At 47.3% G+C, this 26228-nt stretch overlaps 1 protein-coding gene across 2 annotated transcripts in view; it reads right to left on the bottom strand.

The window, feature by feature from the left end:
• Positions 1 to 26228, bottom strand: part of ECPAS (Ecm29 proteasome adaptor and scaffold) — a 3148361-nt gene that overhangs the window by 183154 nt on the left and 2938979 nt on the right. For both annotated transcript variants that reach the window (XM_069630810.1, XM_069630809.1), the window contains exon 45: positions 15589 to 15727. In XM_069630810.1, the coding sequence (XP_069486911.1) occupies positions 15589 to 15727 (139 nt within the window). The remainder of the gene's footprint in view (positions 1 to 15588; positions 15728 to 26228) is intronic.

The following is a 26228-nucleotide window of genomic DNA, read 5'->3' as shown; positions in this document are numbered from 1 at the left end:
GGCTCCTGGAATGGGAAAATGTCTTGGTCTTCTTACAATGTCGTTCCATCTCCTTGTCGGGAGGGGGCTCCTCGGTCACGGCCTCTGAAGAATGAACAAGAGACTGCGCTGGAGAATTGGCGCACGGTCGGCCCAAGGCCAGTTTCCTGGCCCTCCCACGTAGGGATTTCGGCTGCATCTTAGTGTTAGGGAGAATTCTCTGTTTAGGCTGAATTTCCTAACCTAGTGAGTCCCCCCAGCAGCTTTGCAGGATTTTTGGGGTTTATTTTTTTCTCCTGCCAAGAGTGAGACTCTTTTACCCTCACTCTTGGGCATGATTTAAGTGTGTTTCTTTGAATCTAGATGTGTTTAATGGGCTGTGGGGTCTTTTACTCCATAGGGCTTCATGTGTTTTTGTGATGTGTGTTACACAGCACCCTGCGTGCAGTAACACAGGGGTGTCATAGTGACCCCCCAGTATAGACTCCATACCCTGGGACTGACTACCGTCTCCCAGGGCATCTAAAGTCACCATTGACTTTACTAGTCTTAAATTCTGAACAGAACCAGTACAAACCATCATATTGTGGACGTACTGGCTGGGGCAATTCAATTGCCCCGGGATCTGTTAGTCGAGGGGGCACGTCTCCGTCCCCCCTGAGCGAGTTTTGGCTGGTGCCAGTGGATACTACTTTTTATAGTCAACCGCAAATATTTTCCTATGGGATTTCCCATTGTTTCAGGCTACTATCTTTATTTAATTATTTACGGTAGCCTCGAACATACCGCCGGTTTATTTAATTAATATTAATTCTCCGGTTGGTATTTTTTGCCAAAACTTGATTCTAAAATGGCGTTTGTGTTCTCTTCTGTGACTCCAACCCAAGTGGAGCCCTTTGTTCCACTTTTTGGCTGGCTTCTCCACAGAAGCCCTCCAAAGTGGTGCCACTCTGTCTTGGGTACTTATGAGGGGTGGAGGGGAATTTAGGCACCCTGGACTGAGTTGCCTCGGCAACTCAAGTCGCACTCCATCCTGATTGGCCCAAGTAGTGAGCCGGCCGGCTCACCACTTAGCATGTTTGAGTGACAGCTAGGCTGAGTGAATGGGGGTTTGCTGCATAAAAGCAGGGCTTTGGGGACTGGAACTTCAGAAGTCGCCACAGGACCTAAGAATCCGACAAGGGAGAAGCTGAGCCGACCTGCCACGACACCACCACCGGTGGAGCCCTGCTGGACTGCCTCACCACTTTTCCCAACGACAGAGGAGATCTCTCGCCGGAGAGTCTTCTTCCTTTGACTGGTGGGGATAACCAGTTTCACCGTCTTTTCGCTTTCCCGACGTATCTCGTGGCCGTCTTGCCCGTGCCAAGCACCCCGGCAATCGGGATACCATGTTTTACCACGACCGCGAAACAAAGGTACCACCTTTAACCGGAAAACTCTGCGGCTGGTTTCTTCCCTGGTAGTGCAACGACCTTCATCTTTCCTCCAAGTCGAGATCTTCTGTTCCCCGGACGACGACGCAACTTGCACCCACTACCAGGAACAACTGCCACCGCTGGAGGATCCTTCCCACTTCAGGTACCGTGTCCCGCCTGGCTTCCCTTGCTACCGACTGTACGGGGTAGATTTGGTCCCCGGCTTTCGAACCTGGGTTAGTCTGGGACACCCTGGCTAAACTTTCTTAAAGCCTCTCTAAACCCTTTTTGAACCCTCTGCAAGACTTTCAAAGCCTAGTGTAACTATGTGCTCTGCTCTCTCTAAGAGTGGGCCCAGCCTTTGGACTTTGGCTCACCAGTGACTTTTGCTCTTCTGCCTTGCTTGTAGTGTTCCTGAACCTTAGAGTGGTGTACCTTTCCATATTCTGTCTCCCCCCCCCTTTCTCACAAACTTATTGCAGTGCAATCTAGTTAAGCGCTCACCTCTGTATGAAAATAAGTGGTGTTTTACTGTGACTTATCCGATAAGGGAAAAGGGGTGTATATATTACAATAGTAACTGTGTTTAGAATATTTTACAATAAGAGTGCTGGAGTGTTTCAAACTGTGTTTTTAAATAAATAATTATATACTTTGATACCAAAGCTCTGGTCAGTGTTTGCTTGTATTATTGTACCTAAGTGCCTATTGTGTATACTCTGCATACTGCCTAACTCTTCTTGAGGGAAGTCTGACTGCTCAGCCACAGCTACCAGGTAAATCTGGGTGCTACAGACTGCTACCAAGTGGGTTTACTGCCAACACCTGTAGTCTTAAATCTTTTGCAGTGGTCCCTAAGGGAACTGCACAGGTTTCTGCCTAACACTTTGCGCACAATGTGCAGGCCTCCATGTCGTGACTAACACCTAGACACCACAAACAGACGTTGAGGGGGGGTCGGTCAAGGAGATTTTGGCCTCGCAATCGCGGCATCGCTCTAAGTCCGAAACCCTGATGGATGACATTGTGTCGAGACTTTCGAAGGAAAATGTACAAATTGTAAACTCGAGTTGTGTCCCGATGCAGCGTGCAGAAAAAAGGAAGTGAAACCTGGGGCGTAGTGACATGCTATATATATATATACACGACGCCTGATGTCACTCCCGGAGCCGATGATCGAGAGCCGGACAAGACTGATCGACGGCCGAAGTCCACTACGCCCCTTGGCGAAAATTTCTGAGCAGGGGAGCTGGATGATGGATATCTATCAAGATGAGGAATCGTAGGAGATGGCAATCCATTTCAAAACCTTTTCTAAATGGGCACTCGACTTTTACGCTGCAGGGGATAGACCCTTCCGCATGATGGCTTTCGCCCTTGAGGGCAGACAACGGATTACGTCAATTAAGGATGTGATTTGCAGCATAAAATCAATATCTATAAGCAACCCCACCCAAGAGGGACACAAGTCAAATGATGGCCTTTCTCGATGAGATACACCTCCCCATACTTTGCTGCGGAGACCTAGCCCTTCTGCATGCTTCGCTAGATGATGAAAAGGTCCTCGTGCCATCCGGGGATTGGCCTCAGGAAAATTGATTAGACCGGATGGCCTCCCTATTGACATTTACAAACTAACATTAGACGCGCTCATCCGACACTTGGAGCAGATGTTTCGGGAGGCCCTAGAATCCCAACACCTCCCACCATTGCTGCTGAAAGCCAATATCTTAGAATTCCAGAAAAATCCCTTATAAATGCTGACGCAAAGGTGCTGGCAAATTGCCTGGCAAGCAGAATGGAACGTCTGCTCCCCAGGCTTATCCAACAAGACCAGACAGGCTTCATTCTGAACCGACACTCATCCGACAATGTGCAACGCCTTCTCCACATCCTGGAGGGCGACTCACACCCTCAGGAAATGGTTCCATCACTTGATACCGAGAAGGCTTTCGATAAAGTGCACTCGGATTACATTTTTGCAGTGCTCCGTAAATTCGGATTTTCAGGCTACTTCCTGGACATGGTGCAGCTTCTCTATAGCGCCCCATGTGCCTCAGTGATCACCAATGGCATTATGCCCGACCCCTTCCCGATGCACACTGGAACTCGCCTGGGGTGCCCCCTATATCCCCTCCTATATGCATTAGCAATAAAACCTTTAGCTGCTAAACTGAGGGGGGGAAAGAGGGTGGTCCGGCATCATCAGGGGAGCGGAAGAGAACAAGATCTCGCTATACGCAGATAGATTTATTATATATTAGCTATTGGACTAGGTCCCTACCCTCCATCTCTGCTATTCTACGTGACTATGGCCACATAGTGTCAACTGGGATAAATCTGAAGTCATGCCAGTGCACCCAGACATCCCTTGGGACCCAGGTGGGATGGCCCCGTTTAAACTCCAGTTGCAGCATATCAAATACCTGGGAGTTTTGATTAGCCATGACCTCCGGACCCTGGCTGACATGAACTATAACCTACGCTAACTAAGATAAGCAGGACATGATCTCTTGGGACGTTTTGCCCCTATCGCTCACAGGGACAATTAACGCCTTCAAGATGAACTCTATGCCCAAGGTAATCTATCTGGCCTTTATGTTACAGATGCCTCCCTACAGAGCAATGGATATAGAATTTGATGGATAGGTAATGACGTTCATAAGGAGGGGCAAAAGAGCAAGGGTGAGTACGATGGTCTTACAAGCCACCAAAGTTGATGGAGGGCTTGCGTTACCATCATGGCAGATGTATTACATGTCGGTAAAGATTGGTTGGGCCAAACGATGGCTACACACAGGGGACACTACAAGCAGGCAGGCAATAGAGCTACAGTTACTCCTCCCCCTTTCCCCCTTAGCCCGCGGGAGATCTTGACTATCCCCTTCGAGGTACCTCCCAAATAAAAGCTGACAACACCCCATACTTTGCCCCATACTTACACAATAGCACAGGATGCTCAAGGTATCTGGGACTCATATACGCACTAACCCGGCATGGATTTAGCCATTAATCCCGTTTTCATATGGTATTCGGCCGCAGATACACAACAGGTCCAATAGCGGGATGTAAGAGTAATGGATCTTTTTGAGGATGAGCAACCCGTCCCTTTCTTACAAGACCATACACTCGGTCATTAAAGCACACACCACAAGGGAGTCCAGAGCGAGTGAACCCTTGACATTTGAGACCAAATTTTCAAGGGAAGGGATCCCACGTAATATCCTAGGATCAAGAAATTCTATGCCCTTAGCATGGATAATAATTATAAAAGTAACCTGACTTTGGCAGATAAGTGGGGGGGGAAGACCTGGATATCACGCTTAACATTGGCAATGTTTATGATTTCTTTTCCATGATCCCCAGTACCTCTTGCAAACTGCAGCATAGGGACATGCAGTTCAAAATCATTCATAGGGCCTACTATACCCCGTCCAGGCTGCATAGTATGGGTGTTGCCTCATCTGCGGAGTGTTGACGGGGGTGTGGAGAGCTGGGAATGATGGGTCATTTGTTCTGGCTATGCCCATGTCTCACATCATTCTGGCATGGGGTTTTGAAGAGCATTCAGGGGATCATGGTGGAGGCATCCTCTGTCTTCATCTTGTTTGGGGTGGGTATCGATGACTGGCATGCGGATGCAATGGCTCGCAAACTGATTCACATAACCCTTTTCACAGCTTGCAAAGCCATCCTTTTAGACTGGAAAGCGATGAGCCAGCTGCCCCTGAGGAAATGGCAGACTCTATTGCCCAAAGTTTTCGCTGCAGAGTGCACCTGTTTCGCAGATCTGCAGGCCCTGCACGGGCCGACAAATTCTGGGAGATGGCGGACACATTTGTCTACATTGCTACTTATACTGGCAAGATGGACGTTGGTTTTGTTAGCCTTTAGGCAGCATATCTGCTCAAGACAAAGGTTTTCTTTCTGTGGGGGGGATGAGGTGGGGGTTTGGGGATTAGCTTTTACAAGTTCTTTTTTGATGTTATTAGCAGATGTAAATGGCATGCACATTTTCTCTATACCGATGGGACCGCCTTCACATGGGCCCCTGTTTGGCTTATCCACGCCTTGTTTTTGCATTATCATGTTTTCCCTGGTCTTATAAGCAATAAAAAGATTGAATCAAACAAAAACAAAAAGAAACTGAGGTCATTGGGTTTGGCGCAGTTATATATACTGGCCCGAACGACATATCCAGCGTGGATGCATAACGGCTTCAGACCGATGTGTTGCACCCACTGGTGGCAGAAAGGTTTCCTGAGAACAACTGTGCTGGCATAGGGATATCATAGATGAGGAATCTGAAGGAGGAAAGAATCCATTCGAATGATGCTGCAGAGAACCACAAAGGCATTTCAACCTCTTGCAGTATTTCTTCTTCTTTTTGTCCTTTCGGATTGAGGACCGTTCCTCGTTTCTGCACATCTAGCGGATTCCTCAATAAAACCCTGCCTAGGTTCTCTTGCCAGGTGGCCAAGAAAGGGCAGATGCATCCTGAGACCAATACTGAGGATGGTGTACTGCGGGAGGATAACCTGGGTGGAGACTAGGCCCAGGGAGGTGGGGATATTTTGCAGGGTGAGACACAGTATTTTTCCTTGAAAAGGAATACGTTTACCACAAACTTAGAAGAATTGGCTTATTGCCATTTTGACATATCTCGACCTCGTACTAAGGATGAAAAGATAAATTCTAAAGAAGTGACTCAATCTAGAGTTGTTACCCTTTAATCCCCATATCCTCCACAATGCCAAAGGTGTGCAAACAGGAACAGTGAAAATGTAACTTGTCCTGTCCCTTCTGTCTCAAAAGGTTAAAATGTATAATTCCCCATCTAATAATATTAAGGGAAGAAAATTAATCCTTAAGCCTTTTAAAGAAGTAGAGAAATTACATTTTCATAAAGTGGACTGCATGTTCCACAATCCCAAAGGGACTGTAAAAAAGAAGAGGGCTGAAGAGGCATGCAGAAGGCAAGGTCAGGCAGGCCAGCCTAATATCTTTTGGCCAGGTCAGGCAATTAGTTCTAAGGGCCTGTACCTGAAACCACTTAACCCATTGGAGGGGCATAAAAGGCTACAGCAGGGAGGAGCAGTAGAAAGAAGCTGGAGCAGGAACTGGAAGATCAGAAGTTGCATAAGTAGAAGAAGCAGAGCATGAGGTTGGTGTGTTCACAAGGAAGTGTGACCACAGAAGGGGCGCCGCAGCAGAGGAAGAGCAGATTTCACCTGCTGGCTCTGAGTTGGTCCTGTGCCATAAAACCTGTTTGGCTGTGGCAGCATTGGAAGTGGCTGGAAAAAACAGACAGTCTTTCCAAGTGCGTGTAATCGCTGTGAATGCAGAGCTGAAGTTGTGCATCAACCCAAGGCCTGTGTGCAAAAGCAAGCCAAGGGAAGCTGGAGAGTGGAAGACTCTCCCTTGAAGAGGCCAAATCGGAGACACCTAAGCAGCATAGCGGTGTGGAACCAAAGAGTGCCTGTAGCAGTAGCAGCAGAAGAAACCAAGCCGGGAAGCAGAGGTAACCCACAGTCGTCGTGATTGTGGAGTCGGAAAAGGGAAGCTACGTACTGCAAATCAACAGAAACACCTTGCTAGTAATTGTAGACCGCTTTAGTTGCACTGGCGAATACATCAAATCGAGTAAAAGCGGTTTGCAGAAGTAGGAATTCTTCCTGACAAAAGAAATAACTCACGCTTATGCTAAAAAACTGAAGCACTTGTGCACAGTGAAAGCATCTCTTTTCCCTCATTGATAGAAGTAACTGGTTGCCGATCTGTTGCTTTGCTCCTATTAAAGAGGAAAACGCTGCCGGCAAGCTTATTGAAGCAGAATTGACTTTCCCGAAATTCTACAAGCACAATTTGATGTCTGAAAATGTTGCACGTGAAACAGTGTTTCCCCAATACCTTGGAAGCGTAACGCTGACCGAAAGGTTTGAAGTGGCAGTTCAAGGATAAAACCAAATTGTGTGCGCCTAATTTCATTTCCATTAAGAGACTAGACTCTTGTAACATACTGAACAATAAAGTAGAAGGTGTAAGTGGCTGAAGCGGAACAGAGAACAAAAATTACCCAAGCCAACAGATCCAACCCTGTTAAAGTGAATCCAGCTAATTTAATAACTGAATACCATTACTTTAAGTTGCTGATGCTGTTGTTAACCCAGAATCCTCTAGTATAAGGGTGATAAAGTTATCCAAGGCTCAAAGAGTGGCACTACAGCTTTGCAGCAACTACTGAAGGAAAAGGTGTATATGAAGCTGGAAAAGGGTGCTGGGTACTTGTTCAGAAATCTATATTAAAATGTGTAGAGCTAAGACTATTCCAGTAAAGAAGAAATAGTCTGGAAGCTAAAGACAGATTTTATGATAGCTGCAAGACAGAAGGTAAGGCAATGCACCTTCCCTTTCTTATCATACAAGAGAGAGGAGTGTCTTGTCAACCTTTAGACGCTGAACAAGTCTTGTTAAAGTTACCTAAAATTTTAAGTTGCACTAGCAGACATTGTGTTGTAGCTGGAAAAAAGAAGGAAAGGCAAAGAGGCAACCCTTTCTTACCATATAAAAGAGAAGTGTGCCTTGCCAACCTGTAGAGGTCGAAGAAGTCTTGTTGAAGTTGTCCAGAATTATAAGTTGCAGTAGCAGAAGTACAACTGTGGTCGTTAACATTTGTGTCAGAACTGTAGCAGTTAGATATAGTAGAACCAGAAGTCTGTCAGGCAAGGGAGCCTGCTCGCACAGTATCATTAGTAGAAAGGAGTTGCTGGAGAAAGAGCAAACCTAAAGCAGAAGCCTACTTGCAAACTGGATGAAAATGACGCTGCAGAAGTTGCAAGCAGAAGAGTTGTTGTTAAACAGAAGTGGTACTTTTGTCTTCCACTTTGTCCATCTTTTCCTGGAAAGGGTTTGTCCAGGAACACCATTTGTGCCGTTTCCTTTGTAGAACCTGGAAAGGGGATCATTTCATAAAGTGAAGAAGGAACAGTTACTAATGTACTTTTATTTGTGTGAACTTTTGTTTCTTTTGAATTTTTGAAGACTTTCTTTTTCATTAGAAGAGATTGACTTTGGGACATTCCTGGGAGAGCAAGATCTACCCAGGACAAGTAGAAGTCATCCAAGACACTGGTTGTTTGGTAACCTTTTATTTATGTTGTGTTATGTTGCTTTGAATGTTTATGTTGTTTAGTGTGAGGGTTATTTTTGTGTATGCCAGGAGGTTGTCCCTTAGATTCTAGACTAGGTAGGGAATCCCCTGGTAGAGTAGGTTTAGTTAGGGTTCATTTTGTAATTTTGTTTGAAATATAATGTCAAACCTTGAGAAAACTAAACATAGTTTGAGTCTCACATTACTGACCCCTCACAATATGCGGTGGTATGTCGGAAGCAGGAGTTGGACATGCAGGTGGCATTTTGGCTATAGACTTATTTTAAATAGCAAAACACCTACCTTTCCCTGGCTCTAAAGAGAAGTCCCTACCTAGAGTAAAGATAACTGGGTCCTTGTCGTCAGAATGAATGTCCACCCAAAATAACCGTCCTCTGTCCCAAAAATCCTCTTCTGTCCCTACCACAAAATGAAAGAAATAACTAAGAAAGAAGGGTCAGGAGGATGACTCCCTCCAAATGAAATAGTGCACCACAATCATGGAACAAATAATTAGAAAATATTTCAAGTTCAAATGAAGGGCCAGGACAATGACTGCCTCTCCTGGTTTATCAAGTTTCAACCGAGATGACGGTCTCGAATACAAGGGGGTAATTTAACATAAACAACACTCTTCAAGTCTTGTAACCTCTTTTCAGGCTTCACTCTGTATTCCGTTGCTTGAGTTCTGATTTACCAGCCAGGAGAAAGACTCCATTCTCCTGATACAACATAGGCATTCTTCAAGATCAAACAATACCTTTCGAGAGCCTTTGTAGCTCATTCCAAGTTCCTTTTATGGTGAACTTAAACTCCTCCTTTTCCTGGTTTCTCTCCCACTGGTTACTTTGCCTAATTGAACTTCAATGTCTCTCAAACAAGCACTCGGATTCAAAAGGCCACCGGGACTAGAAAGACTAGTCCTGATGTGGTGTTCTTTCTTCTGATTCTTAGTGGTGATTGTAAAACCAGGGAGGCCAATCCGATTGATTCTTATGTCTTTCTCCCTTATATCACACTGACAGTGAGGAAGGGAATCCCTCCCAATGTATTTGATATTTAAGTTTGTATTATCACAGTCTCCCTCACGATGAAGATCACTACGATAGCTTCTCACACTGGCTTTACATTTACCACCCCTATGAGACAAGGGAGAGCTTTCTTACTTGAAGCTCTCTGCTGGTAGTCAGCGAGACAATGGAGATTACTCCCGAGGTTTTCCAGACTTCTAGTATTTCTGTATTAATCACTTAGACGAGGGAGATTACTCCATAGGAACACCCCCCTTTTCATAGCTTTGGGAGATAGTTTTGGATCCCACTCTTAGCTGGCCCCACTGCCTTACCGGGACTCCTGTGTTCCCAGTTAGCTGTGTTTGTAGCGGGACACGTAACCGGTTCTTCCAGGGGCAGTAGATCACTGTGCCAGCCCCCGTGACTGAATTCCTCACTCTCTCACATCCCGCAGTGACTCTGCAGGCCCCTCTGTAGCTCAACGATGTCAGTGCCGTTCTTGGACCCCGAGGTCGCACCACCGTTTTCAAACTTCAATCTTCCTGGTAAGCCCTCGCTCAGTTGGGCTACAGCGGACTCTCCCGGTTTACTCCTGGCGTCCTCAACAGTATGGGATCAGCTTCCCCAGCATTACATCTTCTCGGCCATTTCGAATCTCCCAGGCTCTCCGGGCTTCAGACCTGGTGTTTCTCCTTTCAGGTAGTCCTTAATCCCTTTTCATACCAATAAGCTGGGTCGTCCCTAGTGTAAGATCACAATCCTTCCCCCGTTTCCTTTGGCCCATTTTCATCCTTCCTAGTGGCCCCCTCCTCTCAGTACTTAGTGGGTGAACACTCAAAATGCTTACTTGAGTGCTCTTCCTTGCCTTAATATCTTCAGAAAAGATTTGTAAATGCTGTAGACTTTTATTGATTTTACTGTGCTCAACCTCCGAGTAAATATAAGTTGAAGAATTGCAATACACAACAGAAGTGCTTTCATATGGGCTGATAATAATTTGAGGAGGTCTTACAGTTTAAGGGGTAAGAGGTTTCCTGAACGAAAAGGGAGTCCCTATCCACAGAAGGGGAGTTTCAGCCTGTGAGGTCCTCCTGTTTTTTACCACTCCTATGGGGGATTACTAGGTAGTGGCCTCACCTTCCTAGCCTTACAGGGAAGGGTTACCCTCTGGGGCGAAAGTGACAAGATCCTGTGAATCATCATAATGCCCAGACGTCAAGTCTGGCATGGAGCTCATAGTGGCGTCTGGTGGAAACGAAGCGGAGCCGCACTGCGGCCCTTGTAGGCGGAAATGTTTCTTAGGAGCTGCTGCACTGGGAGATAGATATCATAGATGAGAAATCCATGGGAGGAAGGAGTCCATTAGAATTATTTATTCTTATGAGGATCCATGGAAGGAATGTATCCGTTATAATACTGCAACTCAAGAGGAAAGGCACGGGGTGGGCAACATTTTTTTATATTTTTCTCTTTTTCTACCACCTTTTTTTTTTTAATGATGGCTGCATTCCTGCGCTCCTTTAATGCTCACACCACTAACGGGAGACAGAGGCACATGCTCTTATCTGATCTCCAACTCGACCCCCACACTCACGGAAGGAGACATCTGTACCATTCAACATACAGTTTAGATTTTGTTCTTTAATTTCACTGCAGCCCAACACAGGGGTGAGACATTTTCTGTACACTGTCCTCCATAATCTGGTGCGAGAACGTATGTGAATGGCTGGACTGTGGAGATGGGCAGAGCTTCCACGTTGGCCCACAGAAACCTCATCCGGATGCAGTAGTAATTCCGTCCTAGATTTGTGTATGCATGCATGACTGATATTGCACAACTATTTTTATTCTGTGAGAAAAAAACAAAATTGCCTATCGACTGGGATTCCTAATTAAAAAAACAACTACTGTGATAAAGGGCGAGATGTACAAACAAATCAACACTATTTAACTTAAAATATATTTTAGGACAACATTTTGTAAGTGCAAAGCATATAATAAAAAGTAGATGAGCTAGCATGCACAGATCAGTTGTTTCCATGACGGTGTTAGGAAAGGTTTTTCTTTTTGGAGCATTCCCATATACTTCAAAGGAACTACAGCATATCAGCAGATTGTTTTGAGACTCTGATGTGAAAATGTGGAGCAAAGTCCTTTGAAGCCTCAATCCATGACATAATTTTAGGGGCACAGGACAGACATTAAGGCCATCAGTGCAGGGGAGCCGTATCCCACACTTAAGTCTGCTGTAGTACTATTCCCTCCCCTAAGGACAGCAGTGCAGCAAACATTTTATCCTATTCTTTTGGGACTATGGGTACTTTGCCACAGAAATTGAAGGCCAGGCAGACTCTGGCAGTGGTACATTAATTTTTAGCTTTTTGGATGCACTCCTGTGCACCATTTATTTTTTTCCACATGGTAGCCATTTGTGCCCTGAAGTGCTAAAATGTCTGGCAATGTTGTTTAAGCCTCGTCTTTGTGCTTCACTATCCTTTTGGCAATGTGTAGGATGTGGCCATAGATGGGCTTCCTCCTCGCAGTCTCTGGCCAGAGATGGGGGAAATAGCCTTTTGTTTGCAGGGAACTGGTCCAGGCTGGGTATGGGGCTACAGATAGCCCAAAAGCATATCCTAGACCTTGTGTGAGGTCAAGGCAGCAACTGAGCCGGCTGTCCACAAATGGACAGGAGCCGCCCAGGGTTTGAATGGTGCTGATCCCCTGTTAAGTGAACTGAAGTCCCCAGTCCAGGATTTCTAATATATGGAGAGAATCAGGAGCCATGTATCCAAAGCATGAAAGGCTGCAGCGGATCACTGCTGCTGGAACAACCATTGCTTAAGCCATCCACCACAAGTTTGAAGATTTGCTTTGTCATCAACAGGGGAGACCGCCAACAATGACTCTTTCTTTTAAGCTGGTGGGCCTAAAAAGTTCTGAGTCCTGCATCGCCAAGGTTGTGATCTTGGAGCTCTGAAGACTTGTGAGCCTGTACCTCCCATTCACTATCCCAAGGGGGGATTTCCCCTCTTGCCTGGATCTCCCACAACCTGGTGCTGTGAGTCCCAAAATACATCCTCTTTGTGGATGTGAGAAACATGAGGGTGCCTCACCGTCTAGTCCCCAGGGGTCTCTTGCTCAGGCAGCCAGGGCACGGCCATCGCCTTTGGATCGAGACCCTGTTAATATGGTCAGGCAAAGTCAGGCAATTGACCACAATTGCATAAACCTGACACATGTTAACTCTCCCCACACAAATAAAAGGTGGAGCACTGGGACACACTAGAGCAAGGTGAGACACAGAATGAAGCAGTACTTCCAGGGCCGCGGCAAACCAGGTGGCGCAGGATGACAGAGGGACGGAAGCCAAGAGGAGAGAGACCCTGAACTTCCCTGCGAGAGGACGTTACCTCCCCGGAATCCTGAAGATTGGGGATGAAAGGCCGATTAAAAGGAAAGGGAAAGCTTGCATAGTTTTTCCACATTATCAGCCACCCTTCCGGGTGAATGACAGAGTTGGGGAGGTGAGACACTGGCTGTGCACTGCAAACCTTGACTCCAGGAACAGAGCTGCGAGCGAACGCAAGGAGTTAACACAGCAGGTGAGTGAAGTGAATGCCCTGAAAGAACGGTCTGTGTGAAACGAAGATTGTGGCGGCAACTAAGTGGCAAGGGAAGGTTGCGCGTAAGATGGCAACCATGAGGAAAGCAATAAAAGACTCTTGTTCATGGTTAAAGGCAGCACGATACCAAGTAGCAAAGTGGTCATACTTTGAATACTAGAAGCGGTACAATCGAATGTCTTTGTGATATCGTGCAGACAAGAAATACATGGAGAAAGTGGGAAAGAAGGTGTGCGCCCGATTGAGGGGAGCCTGAGAGTGAAAACTGCAAGTACCAGAAGGCATTGCAAGAAAGTGTCATTTGGTGAAGATTTTGTTGAACTTTGTGTTTGTATGTTTGCAGAGCTATAAGGAATTAAGGAACTTTTGTGTTATAAGGGGAAAGGCAAATGAAAAGAGAAGGTCGAAGTGGTCATGCAGAGGTCTTAGAAAAATCGTTGCACATTCGAAAGTCTTCGGCAGTAGGAAAAGTAAAAAAGAGGCTTGAGCCCAACGGAGGGGAGCCTAGTGAATGTGACACAAAGCTTGGGGAAAGGAACCTCATGAACTGTGATATAAAAGTCTGAACCCGGCAGAAGGTGACCTGGGTGAAATTGTTCTTCTGGAGAAGAAGCTGAGCCGTGATTGTGAACTGTGGTGATTTTGTTGAACTGCTAAAAAAAGGAACTGGATCGTGGTAGGCCAAGCAGGCCCTGGTCCACGATCTTTGAACTGCATCCCTGTGTCTGGAGCCAGAGTGTGTCACCCAAGGCACATGTGCCATCTTACCAACTCCTGCAAAATGTGGGGAGAGAAGGTTGCTCAGCCACACTGACCTTTGTTTTTCACACCGATTTTCTTTTGACCCAATCCATATCCCTTCACCAATTTGTTATCTTAGAGTAAGGGCAGGCATTAGGTTATTAGCATTTAGCATAGGCCATTATTATTTTGACAAGACTGACCAGGAGTGTGTTTTCTTTAGTTTATGGTTGAGATTGCTCCCATTTTAGTATTAGGGCAAGCTAGGAGTTTTCCCAACTCCCCATTCAAAATTTACAAATGCAGGTTTTGAAAGTTGCAATCTTGTGTCAGTGTCTACTTGTGGCACAATGCCTCCCTTACATGGACCTTGCTACTCTGATGCTTCTGCTCTAGAAGGGGAGTCCTGATGGAGAAGAAGTCCTGAGTCATCAAGCCAGCAGACCCTGTGTGTGGGGTCACTTCAACTGATAACTGAATCCCTGGTGTCCTGGGGCTCCTCCATTTTTGAGGGATTGAAAGCAGAGCCCCTTCATCACCTTCCACCTGAATCCGGCCTGGTCCCCTCGAGAATTGTAATGGTGCCTAAAAGAGATATTAACCGTCAAACCACAGGACCCTACTGTCAAACTTGTCCAAAGAACCTTCTACTCCTTTGACGCCCTGGGCTTGCCAAAATCTACGGTGAGAGCAGTTGTCCCCAATAGGCCTAAATTACCTGGGGTAAGTTTGCTTCTGTATTTTGAATTCCCCTGGGTTCCCACTGAATAATACTGATGTAAAGCTGTCCTCTGCAAACACTCTTGCATTTTCTATGGTAAATCCAGGAAATGGGAATCCTGTCTGGGCTGCTCGTTAACAACTGTGACTTGTAGCTGCCCCTTTCCTTTGCAGAAACCTACTTTTAAAATCATGCCATTTGGGTCAATGACTCTAGTACTAACACATTGAGGCCCCTTATTCCCTGTGAGAGAGCTTCGAATAACTTTTGAAAAGCCACCAATGTAGCCTAAGCTGAGTTACTTAACTTGAACTTTGTGAAACACTTGATCTTGGGTTAGGGCTTGGATTCATTACGTTAAGCTATAGTAAATTAGTACTGTCTTACACATTCTAAGGCTTGTGATAAAGCCTGCCATCTATTTACCCCATCACTTAAGCTGTAGTTTGACAGTAGTTGCCTTTAAGATGTGTAAATACTTAAGTGTAGTGTGTCCCATTTTGAACATCTAACTGTGATTATATGCATGTATATACTGTTTTACCAAGTTTTTAAGCTTGTCTTAATGCATTGGTGTTGATAAATATATGCATTTTTAACTTGTGTGGATAATCTATTGCTTGCCCATCTCTTCAGTTTGTTAGTTGTACTTCACACCAAATCCCTCATCTCCGTAATCTAACCTTTGTTGCTTGCCCTCGTTACAAATGGTTTTATGGTTAGATGTTTATAGTAAACCTTTTCAGGTCCATGAAGACTGGATTCTCAGAACAGTACACTAGCTGAAAAAACCAATCAGAAGGTACACAAAATGATGCAAAAGTATACTAAAGAAAAAAAAGCACACTTAGCTTGTTGGTATTTTGAACAAAGCATGCTTCCTGGAGGGTATGTAGAGTATCTCAAATATTCAAAGTCAATATTCACCAAAACTCAAACTCACACTGGGTCTCTGGATTTCGAGGCCAGGCTTTGCCTAAAGATTCAAAGGCACATAGAAGCGATTCCAACTGTAATTCCTTGGCTTTTTCAGTTTCGTCCTCTTCATCTTTGGACGAACGAGCCCCACTTTCAAAGGAATTCTGCAGGCAGATTAATAACAGTAAGTCACAGCGGGAACACATATATGGTCAATAGTAGCTGCCTACAAAGGAATATTTATCAATATAACGAGTTGGATTCATCAAACGTAGTTAAAAACATAGCTGTGTTGAATTGAAAGGTGTCAAGGATATGTGTCCGATAATAAAAGACTAATGTTTCACTTATCACACATCTTTGTCTGCACAGGCTGTAACTCACTCATTTATGATAGAACACAGTATATACTTTTGGTACATTACTTTGATACATTCTCTATGTTCAGATAGATTACCCATGTAAAACAATATCCAGGCCCCACAATGTATACAGCATTATTTTTACCAATATGTCAATTTAGTGCCACATGGCACTAAAGCAACACCTGCAGATGTCAGTTCAGCATTAATTTCCCAGTCAGAAGCACCTTAGAGAAAAAAAATCATCCAAGTAAAGATTACCCCACACACATGTTCACAATGAGTGACAGCTGGATACAAAAGACAATCTGCATTTTGACAGAGAATTCATCAGAAGAACAAGTTATTTAGCCCTAGTAATGTTCTTTCTCCTGGATGTTCCTCCCACGGATTACACATGTTAGATATTTATTCTCCTGCTTTGCAGCGCTCTGAAATATTTTTCCCAGTAGTGGATGTTCTGCGCACCCTTTTCGATGGCTGTCGAATCGCCATCTATGTAACCGGACGTGACGTTGATGCAAGTACAAATACAGCACTCGGCACCTTGTCACCTCAGTTGTCCTTTTTTCCCCATTGCACAGCCACGTTACGGATTTGAGACAAAAATTATTATTAGCGTAAAAGGGGAGTCCTTGTATAATTGTATTAGAGGACTGCATAACCTTGGGGTAGGCTGGGAGAGCAATGAGGAATCTGTGGGAGGAACATACAGTAGAAATACTTCTAATGGAGTCTGTCCTCTCACGGATTCCTCATCTTAGATAGACTCCCATAACAGTAAAACCATTACGGAGGAGGGAAGGAGCGAACTCAATAGCGATTATGTCACCATTTGTTGGCGGACAGCCCTGCCGAAAAGGAGACTTGTATGCGGATACTGTGTCCAGGCAGTATAGTTTTGCAAACATGTGAATGGAGGAACATGTTACAGCACAACAGATATCCTAAGCAGGTAGCCCTCTTTGGAGAGCAGAGGTAGCTGCCACACCTCTAGTGAAATGAGCCCTGAAGCCTTCAGGGATTTATATATATTTGTTAAAGGGATGTCATGGTTAAGTTGCATTAATAAAAACCTATGAAGTTCAGTGAAAAACCTTTGCTAGAGGGACGCTATGGTTACAAGTAAAACCCCAAAAAAACAGAAATTGACCAGTTATGGTAGGCTAAGCAACCTTAACTCGCCCCACCACTGTGCACTGCTAAAACCAACACCCAGGACATCAAAGATGACATCACAAATGTGTGATGTCATCTTTGATGTCCTGGGTGTTGGTCTTAGCAGTGCACAGTGGTGGCGTGAGCTATGGTTGCTTAGCTTACCATAACTGTAAAATCTTTGAGGGGGGTTCGGTTTTACTTGTAACCATAACATCCCTTAAAGTTTTTTCACTGAATTTCATAGGGTTTTACCAGTACACTTTAAAGAACTTCTATTATATCACGTTAACAATCATATTATGGGGATTGCAAGATGGCGGTTCGTTAGGGCAGACGTGCGGCAGTGCGCTCCTTTCCCCTCCAGGAGCCCAAGCCATCAGCAGCACTCCCGTTCGTAGCAGCACACTGGTTTTCAGCGTGAGCACCCCGCATAATGACCTGAGGGATTGCAGGAGGTCTGCAGCTTAGACAAAGTGGGGCATGCATCGCCCTAGCAATTAACCGCGCCCGCGCAGACCAGGAACCGGGGGCGGAACTCTGAAGAGCAGTGCAACTGCCATAGCCCGCAGCGGGACTCAGACCAGCAGCCGGCAGCCAGATAGCCCTACAGGGGATGTACCCCAAGAATTTCGGGGGACGCGGAAGGGCTTCCCAGAGCCCCGCACCGAGAAGCAGTCGGCCGGCACCAGGAGTGGGGAAGCCGCCCGACGCACTTCGCCGGAGCGGGAAACAGATCGGCCTGAGCCAGCTTTGTGGCGTCGGAGTGGGAAACAGATCGGCCGGAGCCGGCTTTGTGGCTGCCACCACCCGGGTCCCACGGCGGGATGGCAACGGCAGTGGGACCCCCAGCTCACGCCCACATTACCCCCCTTACCACAGGTGAGCAGGGGGGCTGAGCGGCTATCGGGAGAGGAACGCAAGCCTCAGCAGCAGTTAGGAGGCACAGCGCGTCCCCGAGGACAGGGAACAATGGCAGCAAGGGGGGCGCATGCAACCCAGGTGTGCGCACAGTGTAAACTATTTTGCCACTAAGCTCGGGCAAGGTGGACGCGCCCATATACTTGGGCCGACACAGAGAAGGTGCGGGTGGGAAGCGCCACTATGCCAGCAGCGGGCCAGACGGGGGCGCCACCTCGGGAGGGTGCGCGGTCCAGCCACATTCAGCATCCGACAGGCTAAGTGAAGTTTGGGCACAATCCTGCCAAGGCTGCACACAGGCTAACTAGTGACTTACAGGGGCAACACCCGCCCCCCACAAGCCACACCTGGGGTACACCGACAAGGTTCAGAACTTTAACACTGCACCACCATAACAGCAACCAGCAGGAAGACTGGATCCCAGGGGAGCAAGCAACGGTTGCAATATAAAAGGACAAGAATCTAGATACGCTACTGCCCCCAAAGCACACAGCGCGAAAGGGTATGACAGGGCGTCACATCAGGCCACACCCAGGGAGAGAGGATACTCAACCAAAATGTCAGGAAGTAGAGGCAAGTCGGGTGGACGCAAAAAGCCCCAAGTAAACACCGGCAGGGAGGGCCCAGGGGCAAGGAAACCAATGACGAAGACCCCTCCCCCCGACCAAGGAAGAACAATCACAGCAGGAAGCCTCGTCTCTAAATGCAGCCACGAAAAAGGACTTTGAGGCCTGCTTTCAAGAATTCTCAAACAAAATGACCCTAGCGTTCCAAGCACAGTTCACGTCCTTCATGGGGGAAATGAAGAACTCCATCACGGAACTTAGGCTGGTCATCTCGGAGCTCGGGGAGTGCACGGACACAACGTAGAGGGCCTTGCAAGAGGTGGTGGAGGACACCCAGAAAATGGATATTGCACTGGAAGAACTGGCGAGAATCTCCCATAACATCGAGCAACAGTGCGAGGACCTGGAGAATCGGTCTCGCAGCTCAAACATTCTGTTAGGGAGAATATTCTGTAAAGGCTAATTTCCCAAACCTAGTAAGTCCCCCAGCAGCTTTGCTGGATTTTTGGGGTTTATTTTTTTCTCACGCTAAGAGTGAGACTCTTTTACTCCCACTCTTAGACATGATTTAAGGTGTTCCTTTGTCTTTCCATGTGTTTTATGGGCTATGGGGTCTTTTACTCCACAGGGTTTCATGTGTTTTGGATGTGGGTTACACAGCACCCTCCGGGGTCGTAGCGACCCCCAAACATAGACTCCATACCCTGGGACTGACTACTGTCTCCCAGGGCATGTAAAGTCACCATTGGCTTTACTAGTCCCAAATTATGAACAGAAACCAGTACAAACCATCATATTGTGGACGTACTGGTCTGGGCAATTCGATTGCCCCGGGGTCTGTTGTTCGAGGGGGCACGTCTCCGTCCCCCTTGATCGAGTTTTGGCTGGTGGCAGTGGATACTACTTTTTATATTCGACCGTGAATATATCTCTATGGGATTTTCCCATTGTTCGAGGCTACCAATTTTAATTATTTAATTCCTATAGCCTCGAACATACCGCCTGTTTATTTATTCAATATAAATTCACTGGTTGGTATTTTTTGCCAGAACTCGATTCTAAAATGGCGTTTGTGTCTCTTCTGTGACTCCAACCCAAGTCGAGCCCTTTGTTCCACTTTTTGGCAGGCTTCTCCACAGAAGCCTCCAAAAGTGGTGCCACTCTGTCTGGGTACCACAGGGGGCGTGGGAGGGGGTTTAGGCACCCTGGACTGAGTTGCCTTGGCAACTCAAGTCACACTCTTGTGTGATTGCCCTAAGTGGTGAGCCGGCCAGCCGGCTAGGCTGAATGAATGGGGGTTTTCTGCATAAAAGCAGGGCTTTGGGGACTGGAACTTCAGAAGTCGCCACAGGACCTAAGAATCTGAGGAGGGAGAAGCTGAGCCGACCTGCAATGACGACACCACCGGTGGAGCCCTGCTGAACCGTCTCACCACTTTTCCCGACGACAGAGGACATCTCCAGTCCGGAGAGTCTTCTTCCTTTGACTGGTGGGGATAACCAGTTTTGCCTTGTTTTCGCCTTCCTGGAGCATCTCGTGGCCGCCTTGCCCGTGCCAAGCACCCCGGCAACCGGAATACCACGGTTTGCCATTACCGCGAATAGACGGGTAGTACCTTTTAACCGAAGAACTCTGCGGCTGGTTTCTTCCCTGGCAGTGCAACGACCTTCATCTTTCCTCCACGTCGAGACCTCCTCTTCCTCTGGACGAAACACCGACTTGCACCCACTGCCAGGAACTGCCCCAGCTGGCGCTTCCTTCCCACTTAAGGTACTGTGTCCCGCCTGGCTTCCCTTGCGACAGATCGTTCGGGGTGACAGTAAAGCCTCGACTTTCTAACCTGGGCTGGCCTGGGACAACCTAGCTAACTTTTCCTGACTTTAATTTCATTCTTTGTGTGCGAACTATCTACAAGACTCTTTGGGCATAACCCCACTGTGTGAACCTGGACCCCTTCTGCTTGCTCTCTCCAAGAGTGGGCCTTTTTAATTGACTTCCTTACTCTCCAGTAGAACTCTGCCTATCCTGCCTTACTGTGGTTCTTTAGAAAGTATTGAAATTTGTGTGCTTCCATAACTCTGCCTTTTCCCTCCCTTTTTAATAACTTATTAGAGTGCCATCTTATGTTAAGCGCTCACCTCTGTCTAAAAATAAGTGGTGTTTGTCATTAAGACTTGTCTAATAAGTAATTAGGGTTGTATATATATAATAGTGACTGTGTGCTGAATTTACTTACCTCTTTGTGCTAGTGTAATTTACAAGTGTGTCTTTAAATAAATAATTATATACTTTTACACCAAAGCTCTGGTCATTGTTTGCTTGTACTACTGTATCTCTGTACCTATTGTGTATACTCTATATACTGCCTAACTCTTCTTGAGAGAAGTCTGACTGCTCAGCCACAGCTACCAAGTGAATCTGTGTGGTACAGACTGCTACCAAGTGGGTTTACTGCCAAACACCTGTAGTCTTAAATCTTTTGCAGTGGTCCCTAAGGGAACTGCACAGGTTTCTGCCTAACACATTCGAATCAGGAATTTGCCGGAGACGGTCTCGGACCAGGACCTGAGAAACACGGCCCCCCAAATATTCGAGACCCTTCTGGGAAGTGGCCAGGGTGGTGACATTTCGATAGACAGGGTCCATGCGATCGGCCCAAAATGTCAAGAACCGGGAGTCAGACCATGCAACGTAGTAGCCTCACTGGCCAGATTCCCTCAGAAGGAAGCAATACTTATAGCGGTGAGGGCAGCAGAACCAGTTTACTACAATGGAACAGAGCTGCACTTATATGAGGATTTGGCCCACACCACCTTCCTAAAAAGAAAAGAAATGGCGCCAATTCTCAGGGTCTTACAAGACAAACAAATAAGGTATTGATGGACCTTCCCCTTTGGACTGCTCTCTCAGTGGGAGGGTAAACAAAACAGGATCACCTCGCCGCAGGAGGGGCTTCGGCTTTTGGACATGGAGGAGGAGAATGCTACAATGGACAGGAGAGGGCCATCAACCGGCACCCTAGACCCTGGGAATAGTCGCAAGTGACAAGGGGCTGCAACAGGCCCCCACCTAAGGGCCCAGCCCTTACAAATACCCAGGAAGATGCCCAAGGGGCAACAACGCAGCTGCCAACAAAATAAGTCAGTGCTCCACAGCAGGATCGAACAAGTGCTTACGATTCCACCATGAAGGAGGATGGACGGGGGCGCACAAGCCACTCTTGGATTCTGACAGGGGGTGTAGGATCCCCCACAGGACAGCCCTGGGAATCCAGGTGGGTCTCGACCCCCCTCGTGATGAGGAAGGACTGCACAGGCAAACAGACCTGCCACAGGGCATGGGGGGAGGGGGAGGCAAGGGTTAAATTGGGGTTAGGGGATGTTAAGTATAGGAGGGTGTGGGGAGTGGAGGCTCAAGTTGGGGCAGAGCCCATGGTTACACCAGTCCAGAGAAACAGCGTTCCTAATATACAAACTCAATGGCTAGCATAATAAAACTCCTCTCAATGAATATACGGGGGCTTAATACCCCAGTACAGCGTAATAAACTAGAAGGGTTCCTTGCCCAACACACACCGAACATTATCACTCTGCAGGAAACGCACATCAGGAAAATGGATGCTAATCGCATCATGCTGGGGAGGGCAGGGGGGGGTTTCGCATTGTAGCACAGGCGAATGCTGAGGCTAAAACGAGGGGTGTTAATAGGAATCAGGAAGGGACGCACTGCCCAAATTATAGCAACAAAAACAGACACATTTTTATCACTCTGACCAGAGACAACCTTACACTTACACTGGCCACGGTCTACGCCCCGAATTCTGGGCAAGACGGATTCCTCCAGGCTGCACAGGGGGAGATCCTACTGACAGGGGACTTTAATCTAGCATGGGACCCCCAACGGGACGAAAGTAACATACCTCATCTCCCACAAGCACCCCCTGACACCAGCCCTACTGAGTAAGAGGATAGCTCAGCGGCAACGTGCTCGCCTTGGAAACAAGATGGCACAAAGCAACACAGGTCCGATCCCCGGGTCTGCGCTTGGAAAACTCTGGGTATTAAGCGCATTATAAATATGCAACTAAGACACATATTCCTGTAACAGCACCTCGATGCCCCTTGGCTGTGTGAGCGCTTTAAAAATGCAAATAAATAAATAAAAAATAAATAAAAATAAGATGGCGCACCTAGCACTCTCAGATCTGTGGCTGGCACTGAAGGGCTTCGACACAGGGTACACATATTTTTCACACGTCCAACAAAACTTCTCCCGAATAGATTACATCTGGGGATCCACAACTCTGGTGGGCAACATTTATTCCATACATACACTGCCAATCACCCTGTCAGACCACGCACCGATCCAGCTATCGATTAAAAGCAAAGTACCCCGGCAAGGTCTCTGGCGATGGTCGTTTCCACGAGTCGTTCTGTCTGACGTGGCACTACGAGCGGACGTAAAAACAAAGATTAAGGAATTCTTCAATTTAAACGGGGACTCGGGGGTGGCGGAGGCAACAAACTGGGACGCCTTCAAGGCTACCCTTAGAGGGGAACTCATCGCCCTGCACGCTCGATGGCAAAACCAGAAGCGCGCCATTGAGACCCAGTTAGAAAAAGATTTGCAGGACGTAATGGAAAGGATGACACGTAATCCCTCAAGAGTGTTACGCAAAGAACTCCAACACCTAAGGGGGCAATTGAATATGCTCCAAACGAAGAAAGCGGAACGGGGTCTATTAGTTCTCAAACATAAATATTACGTACACACCAATATGGCTCTTGGCTAGACAGCTAAAGCAGAAGGCCGCAGCCCACACGATCGCAGGGATAACTTCTCCACAGGGCGAGAACCTTTACACTACCCCGTATATTGCAGCCCAGTTTGCAACCTTCTATTATAAATTTATTTAGCTCAGACGATCCAGATTTGGTTAAACAAAGAGAGTACCTTAGCTCAATCCCACTTCCCCAGATCTCAAGAGCAGATAGCGAGGCTCTAGAAGCGGATATCTCACAAGAGGAAGTCCTGCGGGCGATTAAACATCTCCCTTCAGGAAAAGCTCTGGGCCCAGATGGGTACACTCCAGAGTTTTATAAAGCCTATCAGCATATCTTAGCCCCCAAGCTGACAACGCTCTTCAACACCTTTGCCGAGGTGGGGAAGATTACCCCCACGATGGAGGAAGCGAAAATTCTAATATTCCCCAAGCCAAATAATGATCCCAAGCGATGCAGTTTGTACAGACCAATCACGTTGATAAATATAGACGCTAAATTTACATCAGGGTTCTGGCCAGTAGATTGGAGAGTCTCCTAGCACGACTCATCCACCATGATCAATCTGGGTTCATTAGGCAGAGACAGACGCATGACAATATCAGAAGGATAGGCCATATTCTGGAACAAATGCAGAAAAAAGGAACCGCTGCTGTCCTGCTATCTTTAGACGCTGAAAAAGCATTTGACCAGGTGGAATGGTCCTTCCTGTTCAACACGATGCAGAAACAGGGAATGGGAGTGAAGTTCCAGGCTATGATCAGAGCCAGTTACTGCAACTCGACGGCCCGTATTCTAGTTAACAGGGAACTATCGCCCAAGATCCATCTTACTAGAGGTACCAAACAGGGTTGCCCCCTGTCACCCATCCTATTTGCCCATTATCCGGAACCGTTCCTAGCCTCCATACGCTTGAACAAGGACATTAGGGGCATACCAATCGGGGGTGGTAGGAATATAAAGTATCAGCGTATGCCGATGACATGTTACTCACCCTGGGGGCGCCAGGAACTTCGCTCCCAGCAACGATAATAGACATTTCAGAGGTTTGGGGAAGTAGCAGGATTAAAAGTCAACCTGACCAAATCAGAGATTCTGAACCTGACGCTACGTGGGGACGAACTGACACAAGCCCAAGCATCTTCCCAATTCAGGTGGGTGCAATCAAACCTAAAAGTACTAAGACCGTCGCCTGACTAACCCACCCCAATTCAGACTTCACAACAACCCCCTGGGGGGCACCAATACGACCCATCCGGACTTGCCGCCTCACACAAATACCCGACTCCGCCATGGGCAAGGACAAGGTTAAGAGGCAAACCCTACAAAGCAAAATGGACCTCTACACCGTGGAGGCCCCCCCCACCTGGAAATGCAAACCCCAGCGGAAGCGGATATCTGGGAAGCAGCTCAGGACCCCCAACTCTCCCTGAGCGACTTAATGAAGGCAATTGGGGACTCGAGAACATCGCTGGAACTCAAAATTGGCGGAGTCTACACGGAAGTATCTCTCCTACGTCAGGATCTTCGCAATCTATTGTCCAGGGTCGGAGAAGCGGAGCAAAGAGTGTCGGACACAGAAGATAACGTCCGCCAGCTGGAACAACAACTCGCCATAATTGCCCAGAAGGTTAACCAACTAGAATACCGAGCCCAAGACAGTGAGGGCAGGGCACGACGCAATAACCTCAGGATTCTTGGGATCCTGGAGAAAGAGGAAGGCCCCAGTGTCGAACTCTTCCTAGAAGACTGGCTGACCCACATCTTTGCCCCCAAGAAACTGTTGAAATTCTTCTCTATCGAAAGAGCACATAGGGTACCCACTGGGCGACCTACCCCAGGAGCCCCGCCCAGAACTATAATAGCACGCCTCCTTAACTACCGAGACCGAGACGCCATCCTCCAGATGGCACGGGCCTCCGGCCCAATCACATACAACGGCTATAAAGTAGGGTTCTATCCGGACTACACTAAAGAGGTCCAGCGGGCCCGCCAGTCGTTTGACTCGGTTAAGAAAAAAACTTCACTCTCTGTCAATTAAGTTCGCCCTCTTCTTCCCGGCGTTGCTCAAGGTCCACTAGGAGGGAACGACGCACCTATTCCACAACCCCAAAGAAGCATGGGATTGGCTCGAAACACAGATCCTTAACGGGCCGGCGGCCCGACGCTCGCCCTCTGGGCCGTCCGCTCGCAAACCCGGGCCTTGGTAGGACTCGCCGTCTCCTACTCCGATGGGCCCCGAAACAGAAACACCAAGGGGCCCCTTCAGGAATACCACTGAGAACGGTTGAGGCCTGGGCATCACAATACTGAAGTCACCAAGAGACACCATGGAAACTACACCACTGCGGCCACCACCACACCTTGACACCGCAGTTTCAAGCACAGTCAAGGCGACTCCACTGGAGCTACCACCCTAGGTCGGGTCATTCCGACGAAGTTTAAGTTCCCCAAGTTATAAGTTCGATGTTTGGGCGACAGGTGCTCCTAGTTGGAGGGGAAGTGCAGGGTGGGGGGAGTTTTGGGGATTCGAAGAAGCGAAATCACGAGAAAAGAAAGCTGGAAACCGGCGAAAGCAGGCAAGTCAGACAAACACTATTTTGGGCCAGGATCAGAGACACAGGTATCTGCCAGTCTTCAGGCACTCTGGTGCGAGGCGGCCGCTGGGGGTCCCCCCACCCCGAGAAGAAAACGGCATAGGCCCCCGGGGGAAAAATGAAACGGCCACTAATCCTCTCAGATACCACAACAAATAGACTCACACTGACAGGATGAACTCCAACAAAGTGTCGATACTGTCCTGGAACGTCAATGGCCTCGGCTCCAGCATAAAGCGAAGACTGGTGCTCCAGTACCTAAACCGACACTCGCCAGACA

This window comes from Ambystoma mexicanum, chromosome 6q, assembly GCF_040938575.1.
Source record: "Ambystoma mexicanum isolate Mex_15411 chromosome 6q, UKY_AmexF1_1, whole genome shotgun sequence".
In the NCBI taxonomy this organism is placed as follows: domain Eukaryota; kingdom Metazoa; phylum Chordata; class Amphibia; order Caudata; family Ambystomatidae; genus Ambystoma; species Ambystoma mexicanum.
The sequence above is the reverse complement of the archived record's forward strand: the minus strand, read 5'-3'. Positions and strand labels throughout refer to the sequence as shown.